At 38.1% G+C, this 23,894-nt stretch overlaps 1 protein-coding gene across 2 annotated transcripts in view; it reads left to right on the forward strand.

The window, feature by feature from the left end:
* The window catches only part of LOC137089162 (ephrin type-B receptor 1-B), a 319,379-nt gene that overhangs the window by 261,786 nt on the left and 33,699 nt on the right, over nt 1-23,894 (forward strand). The window contains exons 7-9 of one of the 2 annotated variants that reach the window (XM_067452662.1): nt 1,694-1,856; nt 8,921-9,029; nt 11,489-11,553. In XM_067452662.1, coding sequence (XP_067308763.1) covers nt 1,694-1,856; nt 8,921-9,029; nt 11,489-11,553 — 337 coding nt within the window. Of the gene's footprint in view, nt 1-1,693; nt 1,857-8,920; nt 9,030-11,488; nt 11,554-23,894 lie in introns of those variants that run through there. The other variant, XM_067452663.1, reaches the window with a different exon arrangement.

Raw genomic sequence — 23,894 nt, forward strand, 5'->3', positions numbered from 1 at the left:
ATATATATATATATATATATATATATATATATATATATATATATATATATATATATATATATATATATTTTTTTTTTTTTTTTCATATAATATTTTAAGAAATGCATTTCTTTTAAACTTTTTATTAATCTAAGAAAGTATCCTAAAATATGTCAAGCAGCGCAACAGAAATATTTCTTGATCATCAAATCAGCGTATAGGTATGATTTCTGAAGGATCATATGACGCTGAATACCGGAGTAATGATGCTGTAAATGCAGCTTTGATCACAGGAATAAACTACATTTTAAAATATATTCAAATAGAAAACTTTCAAAAATAGAAAACCTTCACAAAAATGTCACAATATTACTGTTTTACAGCATTTTTATCACATTAACTTGGTAAGCATACCTTCTCCAAGAGACTTCTCCAAAAGCATAAAACACCTACCGATCCCTCTCTTTTGTATACGGTAGTATACATATTTGAGTGCTTTATACTTGTAATTTTTAAAACAAACACCAAAATTATTATTATCATTAATAATTTAAAAAATGCATACACACATGCACATTAACACTTTTTTGTATGTTAAATGCATCACCCTGAATATTTTCAATAGCCAAATTAGTAATCTGGAGTAATATTTTGGGATAATTATGAGTGATAATTGTGTTTAAACCAGTGTCATTGTTTGCCAGTGTATTATACTGTATGTTTTAGTGTTAGAACAGATGCACACACTGAGGTGACATCATCAATATAAGAATTCAAATCTTATTTGTTACAGTCTACGTATAGTTGAAATGAACCCGTCTAATTTCATTTTCACACACAAGATTTCATCCTGGTTTACTCTTATCTGTTCAGTGTCATATCATGACAGATTTTTATTTAAACTGACTGATGAGTGCAAACTAATATCCAATGGAACGGCATCAGTTCTGCTCTGGGTTTAGTTATAGGTAGCTTGTGGCTAATAGAAAAAAGTCAGTGTTGCGGAATCTATGTATATATTTCTATGGTCGCAACCCCACTAGGAGTTGCTAAAGTTTTACCAGGGGTCACCAAGCTCCCTCTAGTGTGAGGGTTACAATTAGGGATGAAACGGAAAGAATATTATTTATTGTGAATGCTAAAATAGGGGGTTCCTGAAGAAAAAAAAAATGGTTTGGGAACTTCTGCTAATGTAATAAAGACAGTTATGATAAAAGGATGAATTATGTTGGCAAATTATAGTTACCACCCTCTCTTTCTCTCTCTACACACATACGCACACTTTCTCGCTCTGCTGGGGTGTTGATGGAGTTTAGAAAGAGAAATCTCATCACTTTTCACTCAACACATTAGTGTCTCGTCTGCTCGTAAATGTCCTTTTTTGATGGCATCAGTGCTCGTCTGCGGCTGTTCAAAGCGCCTCATTTTTATTAAAGTCTACTCCTGAAAAAAGGATCGTGTTATTGCTCATAGGATCTATTTTTATGGCTCATGACTAAATGGAAGATATCCGTTTTCTTTTCTTTTTGGTATCAACGTCATTTCATGTTTCTCGTATAAGAGAACTGAGTAAGTACACTATAAGGTCATTTGGACTTTGATGAGAATAATTTGAGTTTAGATTCAGATCTCTGACTGTTATTGCAAACTTTGCTGTCTTGAAAATCTGAGAAAAAAAATCTGTCATCTGAACATATTTCTCTGTGTCTCTTAGGAGCTGTCTGAAGTGAACTCCACGCAGGTGAGGAGTCAGACGAACACTGCTCGCGTGGACGGATTACGGCCGGGCACCATGTATGTGATGCAGGTTCGCGCCAGGACTGTTGCTGGTTTCGGAAAATACAGCAGCAAAATGTGCTTCCAAACCCTCACAGATGGTACGAACCCCCACGCCAAGGCCTGTGTGTGTGTGTGTGCGTAGGCGCTCTTTGGATCTGGGTGATTTCATTCTTTGAGCAGATTTATTTGGATTTGTTTTTCGAAAGAAACGCTCCACAATTCTGTTTTTTATGCTTAATATATTTTTTGCATGATCATCACTGTGTATAATATATAGGTTATGTCTGTATGTATATACTTTATATATATTTTTATATCTATATATCTATATATAGTCTCGGGAGTTACACATTACGTAATGTAGATTATGTAAGTAGGTAAGTAATCGGATTACTTTTTTCAAGTAACGTAATGCATGACTTTTATAGTTACAAAATCTGAATTGATTTTTCAAATAAGAAATACAAGTTATTTTGCTTTCCTATATATTGACTAACAGCTCTCCTGTCCTCGTGTTGAGAGGAGTCGTGAGTAAGTGCAGAGGCGTTGTGTGCGCTGTGTGTGTGTGTGAACGTGATGGTTATAGCAGTTCTTGACTAAATGTGTGCATTTTTTCGCATCTCACTTGCACAAAAACAGATTCAGTATTCCTCCAAATTAATAAAAGCAGTGAAATGCAAATTCAGAATATTACGCAAACCTGCAATAATTATTTAAATATGTTAAATTACACAATTGTACTTTATGTATTTATTCTCACGGTATTAACACATTTCTTTGCTGCTGACTTTTGATGATCCAATTCAATTACTTTTAAAAGTCACTTTCCCCAACACTGTCTATATATCTATCTGTCTGTCTCTTTTTATCATGCTTTGTTGTCTTTGTTTGTTCATCCATTCCCAGCAAACCTTCTCATTCTTTCCAACACTCTTTTCACTCCCTTTCTCTCTGCCCGCCCCTCGTTCTCTCTCCGAGGAAGTGAGTGGATGTGTTTATTGTGTCTTAGGGCTCATTTCATTTATTAGTTCTGAAACACACACACACACACACACACACACACACACACACACACACACACACACACACACACACACAAAGGAAAAATTAGTTTGTTTCATTTGAGGTGCATTTCATTGTTTTCAAGCCCAGTCTTTTTTTTTTATTAATTTTTTTATTATTATTTTTATTTTATGAAATTTAGACCATATCAAACTTTATAATTAACACAATTAAACATGCATCAATTCTCTCTCTCTCAATTCAATTCATATTGCTTTATTGGCATGACATACTTGGGAACATATTGCCAAAGCATAACACAAAGCAAAACAAAGACAAATACATAAAATAAATTCATATACAAGTTTATATACGTATGGATAGTACTATTTATCAGTACCTCTTACTTTGTGGCATTTATAAATATGATGTGCTACTAAAGAGGAAGTAGGTCCTTCACAAAGTAAGATTTTTAATTTGTCATTTTCATGGAGTGACTGGAACTCAAGAATATTCTCCTGATTTGACTGTCCAGTGAATAAGGATGTCTATTTGTCACACTGGAGGAGGAAGTGGGCCTCGACTGCTCCTGATCTAAATTCATTACAGATTCGCTCTTCTTTAGGTAACCATGTCTTCTTATGCCGTCCTCTTTCTATGGCCAGTTGATGGTCTCTCTCTCTTTCTCACTCGTAACCTCTGTCTCTCTCATGGGTTTGATTAATGGCGTTGTATCTGTAGTCTAGCATATCCTGCCTGATGACTGTGCCAAACACACACACATACACATATAGACAATGGATGCCAAGAGGGACTGGACTCTACAGGACAGAAAGACATCCGCCAGGCAGCTGGCTACTTCCTGGAGCTACACACACACACACACACACACACACACACCTGTTCAGATCACTTGCGCATTCATTTTTTAGCCTTCATCTTTTACAGAACCCTTCTTGTCTTTGCTGTCACACTGGTGTAAATATAACTGAACTGCACTGGCAATCTGGGACACACTCATAAAAGGAGACACAGGTCTAATGTGAACATGGCCCTGTTGTTAGACAGAGTGATGTATTCTCTTTCTTGACTATAATTTATGCATTTGGGCTTTACACCTGCATTCATGCATTTTAGAAACACTTTTATCCAAAGTCACTTATATTGCATTCAATGTGTACATATTATTACTTAAAAGTGTAAGTTCCCCCCAAAAAAGAAAATGCTCTCATTAATTACTGACCCTAATGTTGTTCGACACCCATAAGACCTCTGTTCATCTTCAGAACACAAATGAAGATGAGTCTTGAGAGAGGAAATGACATTGGTGTCAAGGACGGCCTGTCTGAGCCATCGGATTTCAACAAAAATATCTTCATTTGTGTTCCAAAGATGAACATTAGAGTGAGTGATTAATAACAGAATTTTCATTTCTGGGTGAACTAACCCTTTAAGTACACTGTCAGAAAAAAGGTACATTGCTGTCACTGGGGCGGTACCCTAAGGTACAAAACCAGAAAGGTACTAATATGCACTCTTAAAGTACGGACATGTACATTTTAAGGTACTAATATGTACCATGTAGGGGTGAGTAAGGTACAAAGATGTGCCTTTATCACTTTTGTACCTTAGGGTACTACCCCAGTGACAGTACCTTTTTTTCTGAGAGTGTATATTTCTGAGAAGTACATAAAAAAAGTAGACTGAAAGTATACTTTCGTATTTTTAGGTTAAAAGATACTAATAGCACACTTGGAAATTCACTAAAATGAATCAAATTCAAAACGTATTTAAAGACGGCCAAATATGTAGCTTCATCACTGTGGAATGTTCCTGAACGCTGTCATGAACTAACCCTTTAATGCATTCCCTTAGAATTAAACCTGTGACCTTGCTACATGGTATCGCTTTGGCAGCACCATGTTCTACTGTTTGAGCTAGAGGATATGGACACACACAAACACCTGCCATAAACGCACAATGAACATAAGCACACAACACATCCAGCAAATTTGAACATTTCAAATACAGAAACTCAAGACATGCATGTATTATTTGCATGCGTGGATGTTTGCATGATTTGTGTTTCAGTTTTGAATGTTTGTTGCATGCATGTATATATATATATATATATATATATATATATATATATATATGTGTGTGTATGTCATTTGTATGTTCTTGTTGTATTTAAGTCTTAACTACGGTAGTTTTGTTGTGTTTGTTGCATGCATTTGTGTGTGTACTTGTGTCATATTTAAATGGTTGATTCGGTTGTGTTTTTGTCATTTCCTGCATGCGTGTGTTGGTTTTGTGTATTTACAACACCTCCGTTTCAAACACCTGAAAGTGAAACATAAAAATCACACCAGCATGCAGTACACATGTAAACATTATCATGCAACACATTTAGCCATGCCAGTATGCATGAAGAGACTCACACATATACCTACTGTGCATCACACAGTTCAGACAAATAGTATTTACACACCTAAACAAATGAAGTAAAGCTACAGACAGATCACGGTGATGTCACACTGATGAAGACAAAACTTCCTGTGCATGTGTGTGCAGGCGTATCCGTGCCGTCATACACACTAAAGTAATTAGTGCCCGCGTTTGCACCGCGCCAGCTAACGGGTACATCCACTGGCATTCTGCCATGGCACGACATTCGTTACGACAATTAGCACCAATCACGGGGGAGAGAAGTCCACCTCGCACGCACACACTCACACACACACACACACACACACACACACACACACACACACACACACACACACACACACACACACACACACACACACACACACACCTTCTCTAGAATCACAACACATGCTCTCCCCGGGGTGTCTCTCTCTCTCTCTCTCTCTCTCTCTCTCTCTCTCTCTCTCTCTCTCTCTCTCTCTCTCTCTCTCTCTCTCTCTCTCTCTCTCTCTCTCTCTCTCTCTCTCTCCCTCTCTCTCCCTCGCTCTCGTTTTGACAGCCAGGTGTAATGATGAAGAAATGATTCTGTTAAATGAGGTGTTTAAGCCCAACACTCACAGAGACTGCTCTACTTCTTGTTGGCCACTATGGATTTAGCCAGCATGTTAAGAACGACCAGTTAAACTGCGACAGTACTACGGCCAGTGTTGAGAAAAGTTACTTTGAAAAGTAACCGCATTACAATATGTCGTTGTAATGTGCTGTTACTTTTGCGTTACTTTTTCCACACAAAAGTTTTTCCTAACAAAAAAGTTCTATAATAATGAACCTCAGGCCGAGGTAAAAATGTGAATTCACACGTGTACAGCAGAGGGCGCCGCTGAAACAAACCTTTCAGATATGCTGCCGTTCTGGATAATGGAAAACAGGGCGCAGGAGAAAAACGTTTAACACTATTACTTCGCCAATAAAAATATAAAGTAATTTTGCTTTTGGTTTAACCGAATCGTCGAAAGTTAGCTGCAAAACATTGGTCAATAAAGGTTAAATGCATAAAAATACTTGTTTTATTTCATATTTAATTATTGGAGGTTTGCATAGTATTCTGATTTAGCATTTGACTGATTTTATTCAGTGCTTAATCTTTATTGTGCAAGTGAGATGAATAAATGCTCACATGGTCTAAAACTACAATAACATGTTCACACACAGGGTATTTGCACTTACTCTCGATTTTTGTCAACATGGAGACGAGAGCTGTCAGCCAAATAAATGTGAAAAAGTAACTCAGATATTGTGATGTAAATGTAAAAAGTAATGCATTACTTTTCTAGTTAGTTGAAAAAGTAATCTGATTACATAACTCAAGTCACTTGCAATGCGTTACCCATAACACTGGCTACGACACACGTGATCACACAGTCACTTATATGCAATTATTTAATACAGCCACATTCAAAAATAAATAAATAAAAAACCTGTGGAAAGTGCCATTCAAATGTTTTGGGTTAAGATTAGTTCAATGTTTTTGAAAGAAAATGTTTTGTAATAATGTAAAGATCTTTACAGTCACTTTTGATCAGGTTAATGCTAAAAAATCGTACTAACCCCAATCTTTTAAACTATAATGTGCAAAATGTAGAATGAATAGAAAGTTTACATAGAATGCAAAAAAATAATAGACTGGGTAAACCCAACCCCTATTTCATTCTTCCGGCCAGTTGATCAGGCCTTGGTTGAAGGACTATCCAATCGCATAAAGGGCCCTATTTTAACGATCTGAAACGCAATTGTCAAAGCAAGTCAAAGTAACTTTGTGGGCGGGTCTCGGCGCTGTTGCTATTTTCCCGGCGGGATAAATGGCTCTTGCACCCGGCGCAAATCTAAAATGGGTTGGTCTGAAGTATCTTCATTATTCATAGGTGTGGTTTGGGCGTAACGTGAATAAACCAATCAGAGCGTCATCCAACATTCCCTTTCAAAGCAGGTGCACAAGTTCCATTATGGATTGCTATTATTATGGCGTATTTACCAGGCGCACGCCAGGAGCGGTTCACAGCCGAGGAGACTGATGTTCTTGTAAGAGCAGTGAAAGACAGAGAAGTTGTGTTGTATGGGGATGGGAGAAACCCACCCAAAATAGCGTCGGTTAAACATATTTTTTCTGTTTTTCAGTCGATTTTTTTTTTTTCCTGGTTTTTGACGGACAGACCAATTTGTCAGATGTCCTGATTTGTCTGATGATCCTTATTACTACAATTAGCCTGAATAATTTGTAAGCTAGATTTATGCTTATTTTTTCACATCTTCGTGGCACACCACAATGATTTCCGTCATCTCATGTGATAATATTTTTTTAGTGTAACAATTTATGATTTGCAAAAATAACTGTTGCATCTGTGTGATTACATGAGCAAAGTGTATGCGCCCTTAAAATAGCATAATGAACAATGCGCAATGCGCCACTGACTTTAGACTAGGTTTTTTCTGGTCAGTGGCACAATTGTTGTTTAATGGAACCGCAAAATAGCACCAGGGATTGTTTGCGCCGGAACACACCTCCTTTTTTGTGCTGAACCGCCCAGGGAGCGCAAGTTCATTCACTAGTTTAGCGACATGCTTCTGTGGAGGGAAAAGCGCGCTTTGCGCGGGTGCAAAATAGGAATGACACATGCGTCGGTGTACAAAGTCAATTGCGCTGGGTGCAAGATAGGGCCCATAGAGTTATTCGAATAATGACAGTTGATCACTCCTCTTGTGCAGTAGAAAATACAGAGCAGACTCCCCAGACCAATGTTCAATCTTAAATTGAGCTTGGTCTGGTGATAGCCAGACAAATGAAATCCATAAGTAACCCCTGTTTTTTAGAATGTCATGTAGCAGCTTTTTCAAGCGATTGGATCCGTCTGTCACTCACAATGATGATGTATATCCGTCTCTCTTGCTCTATTCATCATGCTTCCTCTTCTTTCTTCAGATATTCTCTCACCCACTTTGTACATTTTTATGTTTATGTAGCTTCACGAAGCTAGCCACATTATGTTAGTTTGTACTGTAGCTTACTATTATTTCGAAGAGCAGCGGGACTGCAATTTAGCTATTTAAAATCACAAGAAGCTTGAAGCTTAGCAAGCTGTGATCTTAAAGTAGCTTCTCCAAACCACACAGATGTTTCATGCGCGAGCTGGTCGAGGGTCGAGGACATTCCATCCTCTTCTTTGTTGTTTTCAGACTGTGACGGTGGGATTAGCTGTGCCGATGGACCGCACACTTCACTCATACACACTTCACCGCTTGCTGTCATTCGGCTGTGTACCTTAAGTGTTTTTTGCTTCCCTCCATTCATTCCATCTATCCTTTTCCATCACTCTTTCTCAGTTGACATCTGTCAGCACTAGGCATTAGTATTACCTGAGCGCCGTGTTTCAGCGCTTCCTTTTGTATCATTGTATCACTCTATTATCCCTCTCTCTCTTCCCCTTCTCCTCTATTTCTTTCAAAGCTCACACCTCCTCACAATTCTTCATTCTCCTATTCTTCCCTTTTTCCATACAACTTTGTGCCCCCCCTCCCCTTTATTCTCCTATTCATGCAGTCCATGAAATGCTTCCCTGAATAGGTTTTCTTGAAATGTTTTGTTTACGTTCTTTCATCCCCTGTTTCATCTCTGCAGGCAGTGGCCATTTCAGTTATTTCTGTAGGCTAATGCATCCTGTCTCTCTCTGTCTAGACGACTATAAATCAGAGCTGAGGGAGCAGTTGCCGCTGATTGCGGGCTCAGCCGCGGCTGGAGTGGTCTTCATCGTGTCTCTGGTGGCCATATCTATAGTCTGTAGCAGGTGAGTTCGCCATTATGGAGCCAGACGTATGACTGCTTCACGTGCACGCAGGGACAAAAAGCCACGTGCTAGTTCAGATTAGCTAAATGTCTTCCCGTTTCATTCTTTTCCTTAAAACTTATGTAAATATTCAAACTTAATATATCAATCAGAAATATTTATCTGCTATTTACTATTTATGAAATGTATAATATATTCTGTATAATACAATTAATAAAAGTTAAACGTTTAAAAAAATAAAAGTTTGGGATCAGCAGGACAAATATTATTACAATTTAAAATAACTTTTAACATACAGTATATTAAAATGAAATTTATTCCTGCAATGGCGAAGCATAATCCTTCGGAAATCCTTCTAATATTATGATTTGCTGCTCAAGAAAGATTTATTATTATCAAGTTTGAAATCAGATGTGCTGCTTAATATTTATGTGAAGACTATGATTTATTCATAAATAGAAAGTTTTAAGTTTTACTAGTGGATGCAGGACACTATAGTTCATTTAAGTGATTGAGGATAGCAAAATATAGTAAACTGTGACATATTAGACCCCAAAATGCTTCATACAGTGACTACCAGTTAAATGTATAAACATTTGGGACCAAAATGATTCAGACACTTTGACATGACAATTTTTTGCTTAAGTGTTTTTTTTTTTTCTTTAATTGCCAACCTTTCTTTAACTGCTTACCTTTTACACCACAGACTGTTGACCAATTGGTTGACCTGAATTGGTATTATCTAACGGTGTACTTAAATTTAAAAGCTGACAGCTGATTGGTTGATTGTAATCCATTACATACCTTTCTATTAAAGTTGTCTGACTTTATCAAGATGAATATGTTCACAGTTTAACTTTGAGTTATTGTCATATTTCATTACCATTTTCTAAACTATATCAAATAAACTGTGATATTGTGAGGAAAGGTGTCTGAATACATTTTGGTTCGACTGTATATTTAACGCGGCCACCGATTAACAAATAATTCTCACTACTTACTACATCTACATATTTGACTAAATAGTTCCCTCGATTTACTAATTTGTGGCTACGTTGTAGTAATTAGTTCCCTTCTTTTAATTAAATCAAAACTAGGGAACAAATTAGTAATAAGTTAACAAATAACAAATTAGTATAAGTGGCCACAATGTACTAAAACAGGGAAACAAATGAATCATGGGAGCAAATTCTTATTTTCTGGATAATTAGTAAATTGCTACTAGCTCTCTTCAGAGTCATAGACTGTAGAAAAATATAGATGATGCCCCTTCACTATCTTATATTGGAGAAAAGCGAAGCTGGCAATGTCTGAAGATGGTGCTGACATCTTGCGCTGATTTGGGACCTGCATCTGCGCAGTAGTGACCTCAGGACCGGATCTGCGCTGTAGAGAGCCGGAAGTGGAGCCACAATATCAAAACCCACCCACACTCACGCAGGATCTGTTAGTACAGTTTACAACTCATTGGTGTAAAATAAACAGTTATTGAAATGTAGAAATTAAAGATAAAGCTCCAGTCTCCTCCCAAAAATCCAGAAAAAGGTCAGTTGGCACCTCAGTGATAACTTTGCTCAGAGAATCTTTAAATCATGACTACACACCCCAGTTGTTATAGCATCAAATAACTAAAACCATCTTATTAAAAACAAAACAAAAAAAAACACTTGAACTTCAATCAGCGTGATAAAATCTACTTAAAAAGAACAGAAATGATTTTAAGCTTGTAATTGGATTGTTCGAGTTTGTCTCGTGTCCCATTAGAATACATGGATGCACAGGGTTTATGAGCTTTACCGGGACCAAACACCTGGGGGCGATCGAGACTCTTTGGCTTCACTTTTCAGGACGTGTGTGGCACACTTGCTCAGAGCGCCAGCATCACCTCATGCTGATAAATTGGTCTTTATATAAGTTGGTTCTTTGCTGTAGGGGAACGTTAATGATAGGTGATGCAATTCCTGTAAACGGTAAGCAATTCATGCTTTTAATCCACAAATAAAAGGAATCGTATATAAAGAAAATCCTCTGCAAACCGCTAAACACGACTATATCCAAATAAAGCTGACAAAACGTTTTGTCTTCAGGCTTTACTTTTGGTCAAACAGAAATGTAATAACGTTTTTGAAAGCCTTTTTCTCTGCCTAACTATTGCAATATCAAGTATTGAATATAATGCCCCTAAATGACACAAAAGCAAAGCAACTCTTTTCTGGAGTGTCCAGAAAAAACCTGCCATTTAGACCGGACTTTACTGCCCTTATGTGTCCTTGACAACACCAGATAAAAACAACTATTCTAAAGAACATATGTGACCAACAAAAAAACACATCTGCCCCACTTAAAAAACGAATAAATGACACTCATACCCTTATGTTTCAGCCAGCCGAGCATATCCAGGTTCATTTATTAAGTATATGTTTTAATTTTATTTTCTCTCCCCCTTTTTTTCCTCATAGGAAACGAGCTTACAATAAAGAGGCTGTGTACAGCGATAAACTCCAGCACTACAGCACTGGCAGAGGTGAGCAAATCACTGCTAACACTGACGGACATCTTTGTTTTATGCTCAGCTCCGCCCTTTTCTCTGGGGCAAACCCATCCTGAAACAGGTTTTGAATACGAGTGAAAGCAAACAGAGAGGAAAACAGAAGGATAGAGATGTAAGGTTACAGGAAATGCCGGGGGATGCGATGTAACGGAGGAAAGGAATGAGGGATCGCTCCAGGCCTGTGCACTTTTGAGAAGCTGGCACTAAAAAGCTTTTCCTACCCGTATACATCCCATAGCCCAGCGAGAAGCTTCAGGCTCATTAGGAAGTGAGAACTCTCTCTCTCTCTCTCTCTCTCTCTCTCTCTCTCTCTCTCTCTCTCTCTCTCTCTCTCTCTCTCTCTCTCTCTCTCTCTCTCTCTCTCTCTCTCTCTCTCTCTCTCTCTCTCTCTCTCTCTCTCTCTCTCTCTCTCTCTCTCTCTCTCTCTCTCTCTCTCTCTCTCTCTCTCTCTCTCTCTCTCTCTCTCTCTCTCTCTCTCTCTCTCTCTCTCTTTCTCTCTCTCATTGTAAGCAACGCTCTGAGGATTCGGTGGGTGATCTGCGTAACCAAATTTCAAATTTAATTAACATAAGTGCAGACGAAAAAGTAAACAAATGATGTGACAGCCAGACTTGCACATCATACAGACAATTTAGAAAGAAGAAAAAAGAACAGAGAACTGAGACTGTGAGAACATGATCTCTTTGTCAGGAGAAATTCGGGGATAATTACTGCATCAGAATTTATTCAGTCTTAAATGTCAATGCATATGAGCTAAAACTAAGAGAAGGACTCTCGACTTTGGATATAATTGGCAAAAATGTCACAGACATCCTTGGGTTTCCTAACATTAGCATTTTTAAAACTTATTGAAGGAGCTGGAAGTTGGTGTCGGCATACAGTGAACTTAATCAGAACTTAATCCAGCAGGACATTAAAGAATTACCTCCAGCACCAAGGACAGACTGACTTTTACAAAAAAGGGAACCATTCTACAGAAGAAAAAAAAAAGATTAAAAAATTGAAGAAAAAATGTAACCCAACGGTTGGGTTCGTATATATTTGACCCAAATTTAGGTTGAAACAACCCAGCATTTGTTTAGAGTGAATTGCTACAATAATTGTTACTACAATAATTATTACTATAAAATCACAATATTCAAAATGTATTAAAGTATTGACAATGGTATATTTAGTATATTACAATGGTATGTATATATATATATATATATATATATATATATATATATATATATATATATATATATATATTTATATATATATATATATATATTTATATTTATGGCATGAAAAAGTATCTGAAACAATGCAAACAATGACAGAAGGGGGAGGAATAAGTAACTGAACCATCACATTAAATATCTGGTTGCCCCCCCTTCGGCAGCAATAACTTCAACCAGACACTTCCTGTAGTTGCAGATCAGTCTGGCACATCGATCAGGATCAATCTTGGACCATTCCTCTTTAAATGCTGCAGTTCAGTCAGATTCCTGGGATGTCTGGCATGAAACGCTGTCTTGAGGTCATGCCACAGCATCTAGTCAGGACTTTGACTTGGCCACTCCAGAATGTGTATTTTGTTCTTCTGAAACCATTCTGAAGTTGATTTACTTCTGTGTTTTGGGTCATTGTCCTGTTGTAGCGTCCATCCTCTTTTTAGCTTCAACTTTCTGACAGACAGCCTCAGCTTTTCCTGCAAAACATCCTGATAAACTTTTGAATTCATTTTTCCATTAATGATTGCAAGTTGTCCAGGCCCTGAGGCAGCAAACCAGCCCCAAACCATGATGCTCCCTCCACCATGCTTCACGGTGGAGATGAGGTGTTGATGTTGGGGAGATTTTCCATTTTTCCTCCACACATGACGTTGTGTGTTCCTCCCAAACAGTTCAACTTTCGTTTCATCAGTCCACAAAATATTTTGCCAGAAGTTCCGTGGACTGTCCAAGTGCCTTTTTGCGAACATTAAACAAGCAGCAATGTTTTTTTTAGACAGAAGTGGCTTCCTCCGTGGAGTCCTCCAATGAACACCATTCTTGGCCAGTGTTTTACTTATAGTCGATGTATGCCCAGAGATATTGGACTGTGCCAGTGATTTTTGTAAGTCTTTAGCAGACACTCTAAGGTTCTTTTTTACCTCTCTGAGTATACTGTGCTGAACTCTTGTTATCATTTTTGGGGGAGGGCCACTCCTTGGGAGAGAAGCAACAAGTTATAGACAATTTCTCTAACTGTGGATTGATGAACATCCAAACTTTTAGAGATGTTTTGTAACCTTTCCCAGCCTTATACAAATCAATAATTCTTGATCGCAGGTCTTCAGAGAGCTCTTTTGAGTGAGCCATGGTGCACATCAGACAATGCTTCTCATCAAGACACAATTCTTTCTAGATGTGTGTTTTATAGTGAGCAGGGCAGCTTTAAGCCACTCTTCAGTGATTGGACACACCCCTGACTTAAATTATTTGCTAAAAATTGGTATTAATTGCTCTAAAAGTCTCCTTAGGCATAAGGTTCAGTTACTCCTCCCCCTTCTGTCATTGTTTGCATGCTATCCTCAATAAAAATATGAAAACCCATAAATGTCTCGGTGGTTTTAGTTAATGCAGACCTTAATTCAATGCATTTTTATGCAGAAATGTGAAAAATTCCAAAGGTTTCAGATACTTTTTTCATGAATATATATATATATATATATATATATATATATATATATATATATATATATATATATATATATATATATATATATATATATATATATATATATATATATATATATATATATATATATGAAATATATAAACATTAAATAAAATACAAAATAAATAAATATAAAAGTTTTGCATATAAAAAAAAATCAAATCCTAAAATATTACAATACTAGAGTAAAATAAACTGTTTTAAATTCAAATTGCAACCATATCAAATTTCTCTTGAAGTTGAAAATTGAGGATGGGGATCTCATGTGCATGAATTACTCTCAGCTGATTGGACTAATAACCATGTATAGTTTTTAATGAAGGATATTAGCAATGCCTGCTGTTGTAATGTTTTACATTTTTGAGCTTGATTCAGCAGAGGTTTATATACTGTTTTTCAAGAATAGCCACATTTAAAAATATACACTTTGCTGTAAAATATAGTTGAATACACACATGAAGTCCATCTGTCTGTCTGTCTAGTAAATCAGTCTATATTCAATCTGTTATTATATTTTGTTTGTAAACAGCCCAATTAACAATTCAGAAGTGTCACTGTAACTAGGCAACTATATGAGTCGGTGTTGTATGGTCCAGGTTGTTGTAAATTTCCATGTTTGCCTGTTGTATGACAGCTATTTCTGTACCTTGCTGATTCACAAACCAGTGTTGTTGTGCTCGAACCTGGTTACAAATGAAACGCCCACCCCTCTCTCTATATATAATGAGCACCCTAAGGATCCAAAAGACTTAAATTGCTGGGAATGGAGAAAAATGAATGCTGGACATAAAATGGAAATATGGTTTTGTGTAAAATATTGATGTTAAAGGTAATAGAACCTTGCAAACGTGAGGCAGCCGCGTGGCAGGGTCATAATGGAGTATGCTTCATAACGCATGGCTTTTTAATACCAGAGAGATAAAATCTTCTCTTACCTGAGTGATCAGCGAGATGCAACTAATCTGATCTAAATACGCTTACACTGTGTCAGACGCTCCGCATAAGAGCGCAAATGGGCTGATGTTCTTAAAGCTATTTAACCTGAGACAGATTCTTTTATGAATCAGGACGCATCAGAGACGGCTGTTTTTTTTCAAAGCTCAGAAACAATGCGATTACACAGTCCGGGGGTCATACGTTCACAGTGTGCAGGAAGTGTATTAAGATGCTCCTGTTCATAAAGCAAGATTTACAACATTCAAAATAAGTGGAGATACTGGACGGAAAAGACTAGAGTAACTCACGATCAGAATTTGGATGTACTACATCTGCCATGATGTCACGTGACCTACCAGCATCAGTTATGTCGCTTCACTGCCATTCATAAATCCTCTCCCATGGCATCATGGGATAGTAAAGTGTCCATCAAATGGCTTAAGTATTAGGTCATTAGGGTACTTTTCACCTGCGTGTTTCGGATGCTATATGTATTCGGACATACTACTCTTTTTGCGTATGTTTTTTGCATACTATACTGTATAGTAGGAAAGTATTCGATTTCGGACACAGCACATGTGTCTGTCCTCAGAGGCTTGGCCAAAAGTTCCTGATGTTCTATCTCACATGGGTTTTTTTTGTGTCCTCCTGCTCAAGTCCAGGTAGAATTGATGCATTCTGGTCTCTCTCACTCTCTCTCTCACTCTCTCTCTCTCTCTCTCTCTCTCTCTCTCTCTCTCTCTCTCTGGTGCATGCTGGGAGTTTGTGGAGGTGCTGAGCGCGTGTTGAGAGCGTGGTTGAGTGTTCTTCGGTGTTTCCTTTCTGCTTTATGCACTTATTTGTATTTCTCCCTTCGCTGTGTTTTAAATCTACTAGTATAGGAAGGAAAGTTGTTTTGTGTGTGTGCGTTGTGTAGTCGCCGGGATGGCGACTGCCCACGCGCAAGGAACATCCCCTCTGTCACTCCGGAATGGCTGCAGGTGTGTGCCTGACGCTGGGGTGACAGTGGAGGATTTACTCCTAGTTATCGGTCAGAAAATTGGTTTTGGAAACATTATCTCGGCGTCACGCATGAATAAAGCGATAGTCGTGTTTTTGAAAACTGAAGCACTCGTTAGTGAACTAACGGTAAGCGGAATATGGGTGAAGGAAACTTTTGTTCCGGTAACCCCGCTATCTGCCCCAGCGACTAAAGTAATAGTTTCGAATGCTCCCCCATTCATATCTAATGAAGCTATCGTGAAGGAGTTACTGAGATTTGGTAAGATAGCAAGTCCTATAAAAGCAGTCCCACTTGGATGTAAGGACGCTGCACTAAAGCACGTTTTGTCTTTCAAACGACATGTTTATATGTTTCTCAGTTCGCCGGAGAAGACCTTGGAAGTTTCTTTCCGTGTTTCTCACGGAGAGAATTCGTTCATGGTCTACGCGAGTACGATGAGTTTGAAGTGTTATGAATGTGGAGATTTGGGCCATAAGCGATTAATGTGTCCACATAGATCAGAACAGCGCCCTTCTACATCTCGTGATGATGGAAATGATGTGACGGTAGTTAATCAAGAAATGCTACCGGTTAATAACAAAGAAAAGGAGAGAACCGAAGAGCAGGATAAAGAAGCTATAGAGGGAGAAGACGAGCAACAGGAGGAGGTGAGTGAGCTGGATGAAAATGCTAGCTGTGTGGAGAAACCTGGATGTGTTAATTTACCTGAAAAAGAAGTGAGGGAGGATGATGATGATCAGAGTGAAGCTGATGATGATGATGATGTACAGAAAGGTGTTTATGAGGAAGATATGGCTGATGAGACTGAAAGTTTATCACAGTATACTGATGATGGAATGAGGGATGATGTTGTAGAGGATTTATATCCCCTTCAGCAGATTAATTCATTTCTGGATAAGACAAAAGGAAAGGCAGGTGTTGAAATAAGAGATTATTTCCCTGATGCTGACAAGTTTATTGCCTCAGTTATGTGGGCTAGTAAAAAAAGCAGCTATGATGAACTTTCACAACAGAAAAGATTTCGTCTTAAAAAGTATTTAACTGTTGTTAGATCAGGAAAAAGGATGGGAAAAGCGAAGGGAAAATCTAAATAATTGTAATGGCTGAAAGTTTCTGTTTCTATCTGATCTGTTATCTCCTTCTCTCTAATTTTCTTATGGAGATTTTAAGGGTTGGTTCTCTCAATATCAATGGGATGAGGGATAGGAGAAAGAATGAGGTTTTATCAGAAATCATTAATCTGAAAGAACTGAGTGTTACATTCTTGCAAGAAACTCATAGCAGTTTGAGTAATGAAGTTGACTGGGGTTTGTGGTGGAGGGGAGAGTATGTTCTCAGTCACGGGACCAATTTAAGTGCTGGTGTGGCTATCCTCTTTTCTCCTACTATAAATGCTAAGGTGCTATTAAAAAATGAAATAGAGCCAGGAAGGCTTTTAACTGTTAAAGCTGAAATTGGTAATTTTAAATTCTTGTTCGTAAATATTTATGCTCCAAACGTTGGAGCAGAAAGGAGTTTACTTTTCAAAAAGTTTGAACAAATAGTTAGTGAAGAAAATGAAGATGTGTATATTGTTGTGGGAGGGGACTGGAATTGCACTCTTGATTTTACTCTTGACAGAAATGGGGAGGAAACTCATGCATCTTCAGCATCTACTTTAGCTGGTTTTATAGAAAATTTGAATCTCTTTGATGTATGGAGGGAACACAATCCTTCTGTAAAACAATATACATGGGTAAAGGTCTGTAATGATAGGATTTCTGCTGCTCGTTTGGATCGATTTTATATATCTTGTAATTTGAAAAATAGAGTTGTTAGTACAGAAATTATTCCTAACATACTTTCTGATCATAAACTCATTAGGGTTGGTTTTACACTGTCTAAAAGTACACAGAAAAGCTGTTACTGGCACTTTAACACCAAACTTTTAAAAGATAAAGAGTTTTGTGAAACTTTTAAGCTGTTTTGGGAAGCATGGCAAGCAGAAAAACACCTTTTTGGAAGTATTATACAGTGGTGGGAAGTTGGAAAAGTGCACATAAGGGATTTCTGTCAGAAATTTTCTGCTTATTCATCTGAAGTTTTAAAAAATACTTTAAAGTGGCTTGAAAAAGAGATTGTGGATATTGAAATGGAAATGACTGTCAATGATGATGCTAATTTAAAAGAACGCTGGACTGAAAAGAAAAATCATTTAAGTTTAATTCTGAATGAACGGGTTAAAGGAGCTCTCATAAGAAGCCGTTATTTAACCCTGAAGGACATGGATGCTCCTACGACTTTCTTTTTTAATTTAGAGCGCAAAGTGGGCCAGAAGAATTTGATGCTTTCATTAAAGGACAATAATGGACATGTTACTTCAGAACCACGGAAAATGCGAAAGATTGCTGTTGGTTTTTACTCCAATTTGTACGCTGCTGAAACATCTGATGAACATTGCAGAAGAGAGCTGCTAAAAGACTTACCGGTGCTATCTGAGGATAATAAAGTGTTCTTAGAGACTGACATCTCCTTTGAGGAGGTCTCTCTGGCTGTAAAGGGTCTCTCTTCAGACAAGAGCCCTGGCCTGGATGGACTACCGGCCGAGTTTTATAAATCATTTTGGACAATAATTGGAGATGATTATTTTGAAGTCCTTCAGGAATGTTTCAGTGAAGGTGTTCTTCCAACTAGCTGTCAACGAGCTGTATTATCTTTGCTCCCGAAAAAAGGAGACTTAACACTTTTAAAGAATTGGAGACCTGTGGCAATTTTGTGTACAGAGTATAAAATCTATTCAAAGGTTCTTGCAAATAGATTAAATAAGGTGTTGTATGAAGTAGTACACAAGGATCAGTCATATTGTGTTAAAAATAGGTCAATCATGGATAATCTTCATTTAATCAGGGATGTTGTTGATTATGCTTATTTTAAAGATGTTAGTATGGGCCTGGTGTCTCTGGATCAAGAAAAGGCCTTTGACAGGGTTGATCATGTTTTTCTGTTTGAAACTCTAAATGCTTTTGGGTTTGGGGAAAAGTTTATTTCAAGGATTGGACTTTTATATGCCGAAGCGACATGTATGATCAAAATGGGTGGTGCTTTGAGTATTCCTATTAAAGTTAAAAGAGGAATCAGACAAGGTTGTCCAATCTCGGGCCAATTATACAGCATTGTAATTGAACCCTTGTTATGTAAAATGAGAAGAGAGTTAAAGGGCCTGCAGCTCAATGCCCTAAACTGTTCTGTTAAACTCTCGGCCTATGCTGATGACGTCACTGTTATAATCAGAGATCAAAGTGATATTCAAGTGCTTAAACAGGCATTAGAGTTGTATGGAAGAGCCTCATCAGCAGTAGTTAATTGGGGAAAGAGCGATGCTTTATGGTGTGGTAGTGTTTCCAAAGGTCCTAACCTTCCTGGTGGTTTACAGTGGGGAAGTGCAGGGTTTAATTATTTAGGAGTGTTCTTGGGGACAGAGGAGTTTAAGAAGAAAAATTGGGAAGGCCTCTTGGAGAAAGTGTGTGCAAAGTTGTCTCGATGGAAATGGTTGCTACCCCAGTTGTCATATAGGGGGAGGGTCCTAATATGCAACAACTTGGTTGCTTCTTCACTCTGGCATAGAATGACAATACTTGAACCTCCTGAGGATCTAGTGCGAGGAATACAAAAGCGACTAGTGAATTTTTTCTGGTCGGGACAGCACTGGCTGAAGGCGGCGGTACTGTATCTACCTAGACAAGAAGGAGGCCAGGGACTGGTGGACATCAGAGCAAGACTCCGGACTTTCAGAATGCAGACGGCGCAAAGACTGCTCTATGGAGTGGATGTGAGCTGGGCTGAAGTGGCCTGTGCCCTCCTAAGAAGAGCTGGAAACATGGAGCTGGACCGCCATTTGTTTTTGATGGACTTTGACAAACTGAATTTAAGTGGGCTGAGTGTCTTTTACAGATCAATTTTAAAGTCATGGACAATTTTTAGTTTTTCACGGAGTGTGGCTAACACAGAAAAATTATGGCTGAAAGAGGAACCACTTTTTTTCAATTCTGAACTGGAATCAAATGTTTTCAAATCAGATACTTTCAGAAAAGCCATGTGGGCTGCAAATATGACAAAAATTGGACATTTAAAAGATAAAAAAAGTTGGATAAGCCCTGAAAATTTTGCTTCAAAACTTGGAATAAAATCAGTCAGGATGGCACAAAATATGTTGACTCAGATTCTAGAGTCTCTGCCTCAGGATTTTCGACAGGCAATGGAGACTGTTGATGAAGAGGCTGATAACTGTGACTTTCCAGAATTGTTTTTTACAGCAAAGACTGGTACATGGCAAGAAAAAGAAGGTTGTATATTGTCATTTAAGATACCTTTTTTGGCCGCCTTTGGCGATGCGAACAAGAGAGACATTTACACTATGTGTGTGAAAGTGTGGCATCTTAACACACTGCAGAGTGTCAGCGAGTCCAAATGGCGGGAGGTTCTAGGGCCAGGTGAATCCCCTAAAGGACGCTGGAGGTCCCTGTATAAGCTACCCATTGAGAAACGGTCTGGTGACCTTCAGTGGAGAGTAGTGCACGGGAGTATAGCTACAAACAGACACAGAGCACACCTTGATCCAGAGGTTGGGGTGGGTTGTCCATTTTGTAGTGAGGAGGAGAACGTGTTTCATTTGTTCCTCAAGTGTGAAAGGCTTCAATCCTTGTTTTGTATCTTAGAAGAGTGGGCTCAAAATTTAGGAGAAGTTTTTAATCCAGTACTTTTTATTTATGGACCTAAGTATATTAAAAGTAGGAGGGAAGAACATGTTCTGTTAAACTTTCTTTTTGGTCAGGCAAAATTGGCGATATGGCTATCAAGAAAACATCGCATGAGTGATGCTGGGTCAACTGATGTTGTGTCTGTTTTAAAGGGATTATTAAAATCTCGTATTAAAATTGAGTTTACATATTACAAATTGGTGAATGATATGGAGATGTTTAAAGGTAAATGGGCTGTAAATCATTGTATTTGTGATGTTGATGTTGATGACTGTTTACTGTTTAATTTTTAATTTAAAAAAAAAAAAAAAAAAAAAAAAGCATGTAAAAATGTAATGTAAGTAGGCACAAATGCCTTTGTTTGATGGGATGTTTGTTGTTATTTATTTAATAAGGCTCTTATGTATTTATTGATTGATTAAAGAAGACCCAAAAAGTCAAAAAGTCTCTCTCTCTCTCTCTCTCTCTCTCTTTCTCTCTCTCTCTCTCTCTCTCTCTCTCTCTCTTAATTCCCTTTCTCCTGCGGGACAGGGGGTTCAGTCGAGTGGCAGAGCAGTTGGTGTTCCAGGCACGCACGGATCAAGTGGCTATAAAATATTTACATATATATTTTTATTTCCCTTTCTCAGCCATAAGAAACGAGTGGAGCTGTTACGTTGCATTACTCCAGAGGACGAGGGGAGATAAACTGTTTGCTATTTGAGTTATTGATGAACGAAAGCAGTGTTTCTAAAATTAAAGCACTCTGTCGGTTTGCGCATGTGTGTTTGAAATGAATAATTCAACAGACCTTCATGACATTTCTCAGCTTAAAGGGTTCATATCATAGATTCCTTTTATCATTTTTCCCCTGATGTCCACTTAAAATGTTAGTAAAGCTTTGAAATGACTGGGGACCTTGTTAAAAAATAAACTTTCACTTTTCGCTTCTAACTGCAGGATCCTTCAGATGGATCTGCAGAGCTGTAGGTGCTGCACACACTAAACGGCACAACATTTGAAAGACAACTATTAGTTTTGTGGCGTTATGGAATAAGACAGTGGACCATAAAACTAGTCATAATGGTCAATTTTCTGAAATCTCGATTAATAATAGATAAATATTCTTGATGTATGGTTTGTTAAGATAGGACAATATTTGGCTGAGATACAACTAATTGAAAATCTGGATTCTGAGGGTGCAAAAAAAAAAAAAAATCTAAATATTGCAAAAGCCTTTAAAGTTGTCCAAAGTGCTTAGCAACACATACTAATAATTAGGGCTATCGATTTAACGCATGGATTAGATTAAAGGTGCACTATGTAGTATTTTAGCAGTAAAATATCCAAAAACCATCAGGCCAGTGTTATATATTTTGTTCAGTTGAGTTCTTTGTTTGTACAACTATTTGTAAATTGTGAGAAAATTGCTATTTTAACCAAGGAGCCGGGACGTGTTAGGGACTCGCCTGGCAATTGCATCATATCTGCGTTACCCTTGGTTTCCGGTTTTATTCTGCAGAAACGCTAGCCTAGAAATCTAGACGCACCCTAGTGGCAGTTAATCTAATCTGCCACGAGTATCGTCTAGCCACTCTCAATACAGTTCTGAGCTGTAAAAACCAAACTCTGGTCAGGCCAATCACATCGTGTATAGAGTCGGTGGGCGGGGCTTAACATAATGGCGGCAGAGTGCGTGGTGCTACTAGTAAACACAGAAACTGGCGAGCGGCGATCTTTCGAATCGGCTTTGACCGTGACTCTTGAAGACTTGGAGTTAAGCTTTTCTCTGAGAAAAGAACAAAGAACGGCACTGAGGTTATTCTTAAAAAGGGAAGATGTGTTCGGAGTTTTGCTGACCAGATACGGCGAAAGTTGCTCTGGTTGGTTGTAGCGCTATCCAATTGCGTGCAGAGGGAGTTTGAAAGACATCCGTTTATCCTGCCCCTCGGATTGAGCCCTGTCAATGGTGAGTTTCCAGACAAAAACATCTTGATGTGGGTCTGGCTTGTCAGGCTACAGAAACGCTTTACTCTTAGCAGTTTGAACAACACTCAGCAGCTGTCTCAGCAGCACAGACTAAAGTCATGACATCACTTTAAACACACTTAAATGTATCTAATATGATAAACAGAGCTGTGTTAACTCATACTCATGACCGGAAACGCGGAAATGGCGACTGAGTCCTGTCATAATAAAAGTCCTGTTGCTCGCGAGCCGTGTGTTTGCATAACAATGGCTCCAGCGGCTTGCTCAGCTCCCTCAACACTCTGTCCTGCTCTGCTTCACACTACAGTAACGTTAATAATCACATCCATGAACATATTTTCTGCCCAAGTCCTAGCTCGGTTCTTTTCCACCGGCTGTGAGGTGAAGACCACATGTCCAAAGATTCTGAGCTCAAACTTGGCGTCATCACAGAAAAATAACATAGTGCAGTTTTAGTTAGTTACGGTATAAATTAACGTGTTAAAATTATTAATGCATTTAACGCACATGCCCCGCCCCAGACCTACTTAGGTCATCTAATATTTATTACATTTGATTGATGAAGAATATGATGCAGGGCAACAACTTACTGTATGATGAAGTCTATGGAATGCAGTTAGAATGTCCATCAAATTTAAGATACGGGACAAAATGCCCGGTTTAGTCTCTGCATTTTTACACTGGTACGTTTGTTTTGGTCCGCGCCGGAGCATGATTGTTTCGCTGTTGCTATGCGCAAATACACTGCAGGCTCACTCTAGCTCATATCCAAAGTAAATCATCAACACTATCATCCCTTGCATTTAATTTAAATAAATACATCGTCATCTGATTAAACGCATACGCGGGTTACATTTCTTGTGCACCCGAGTCCATGTTGCTTTCACATTCAGATTCACATTCAGATTTGATTTACTATTGTCAATAAGTTTGTGTTATATTATTTATTCATATTATTTCCCCTTGCT

The sequence above is a fragment of the Pseudorasbora parva genome, chromosome 9, assembly GCF_024679245.1.
Source record: "Pseudorasbora parva isolate DD20220531a chromosome 9, ASM2467924v1, whole genome shotgun sequence".
In the NCBI taxonomy this organism is placed as follows: domain Eukaryota; kingdom Metazoa; phylum Chordata; class Actinopteri; order Cypriniformes; family Gobionidae; genus Pseudorasbora; species Pseudorasbora parva.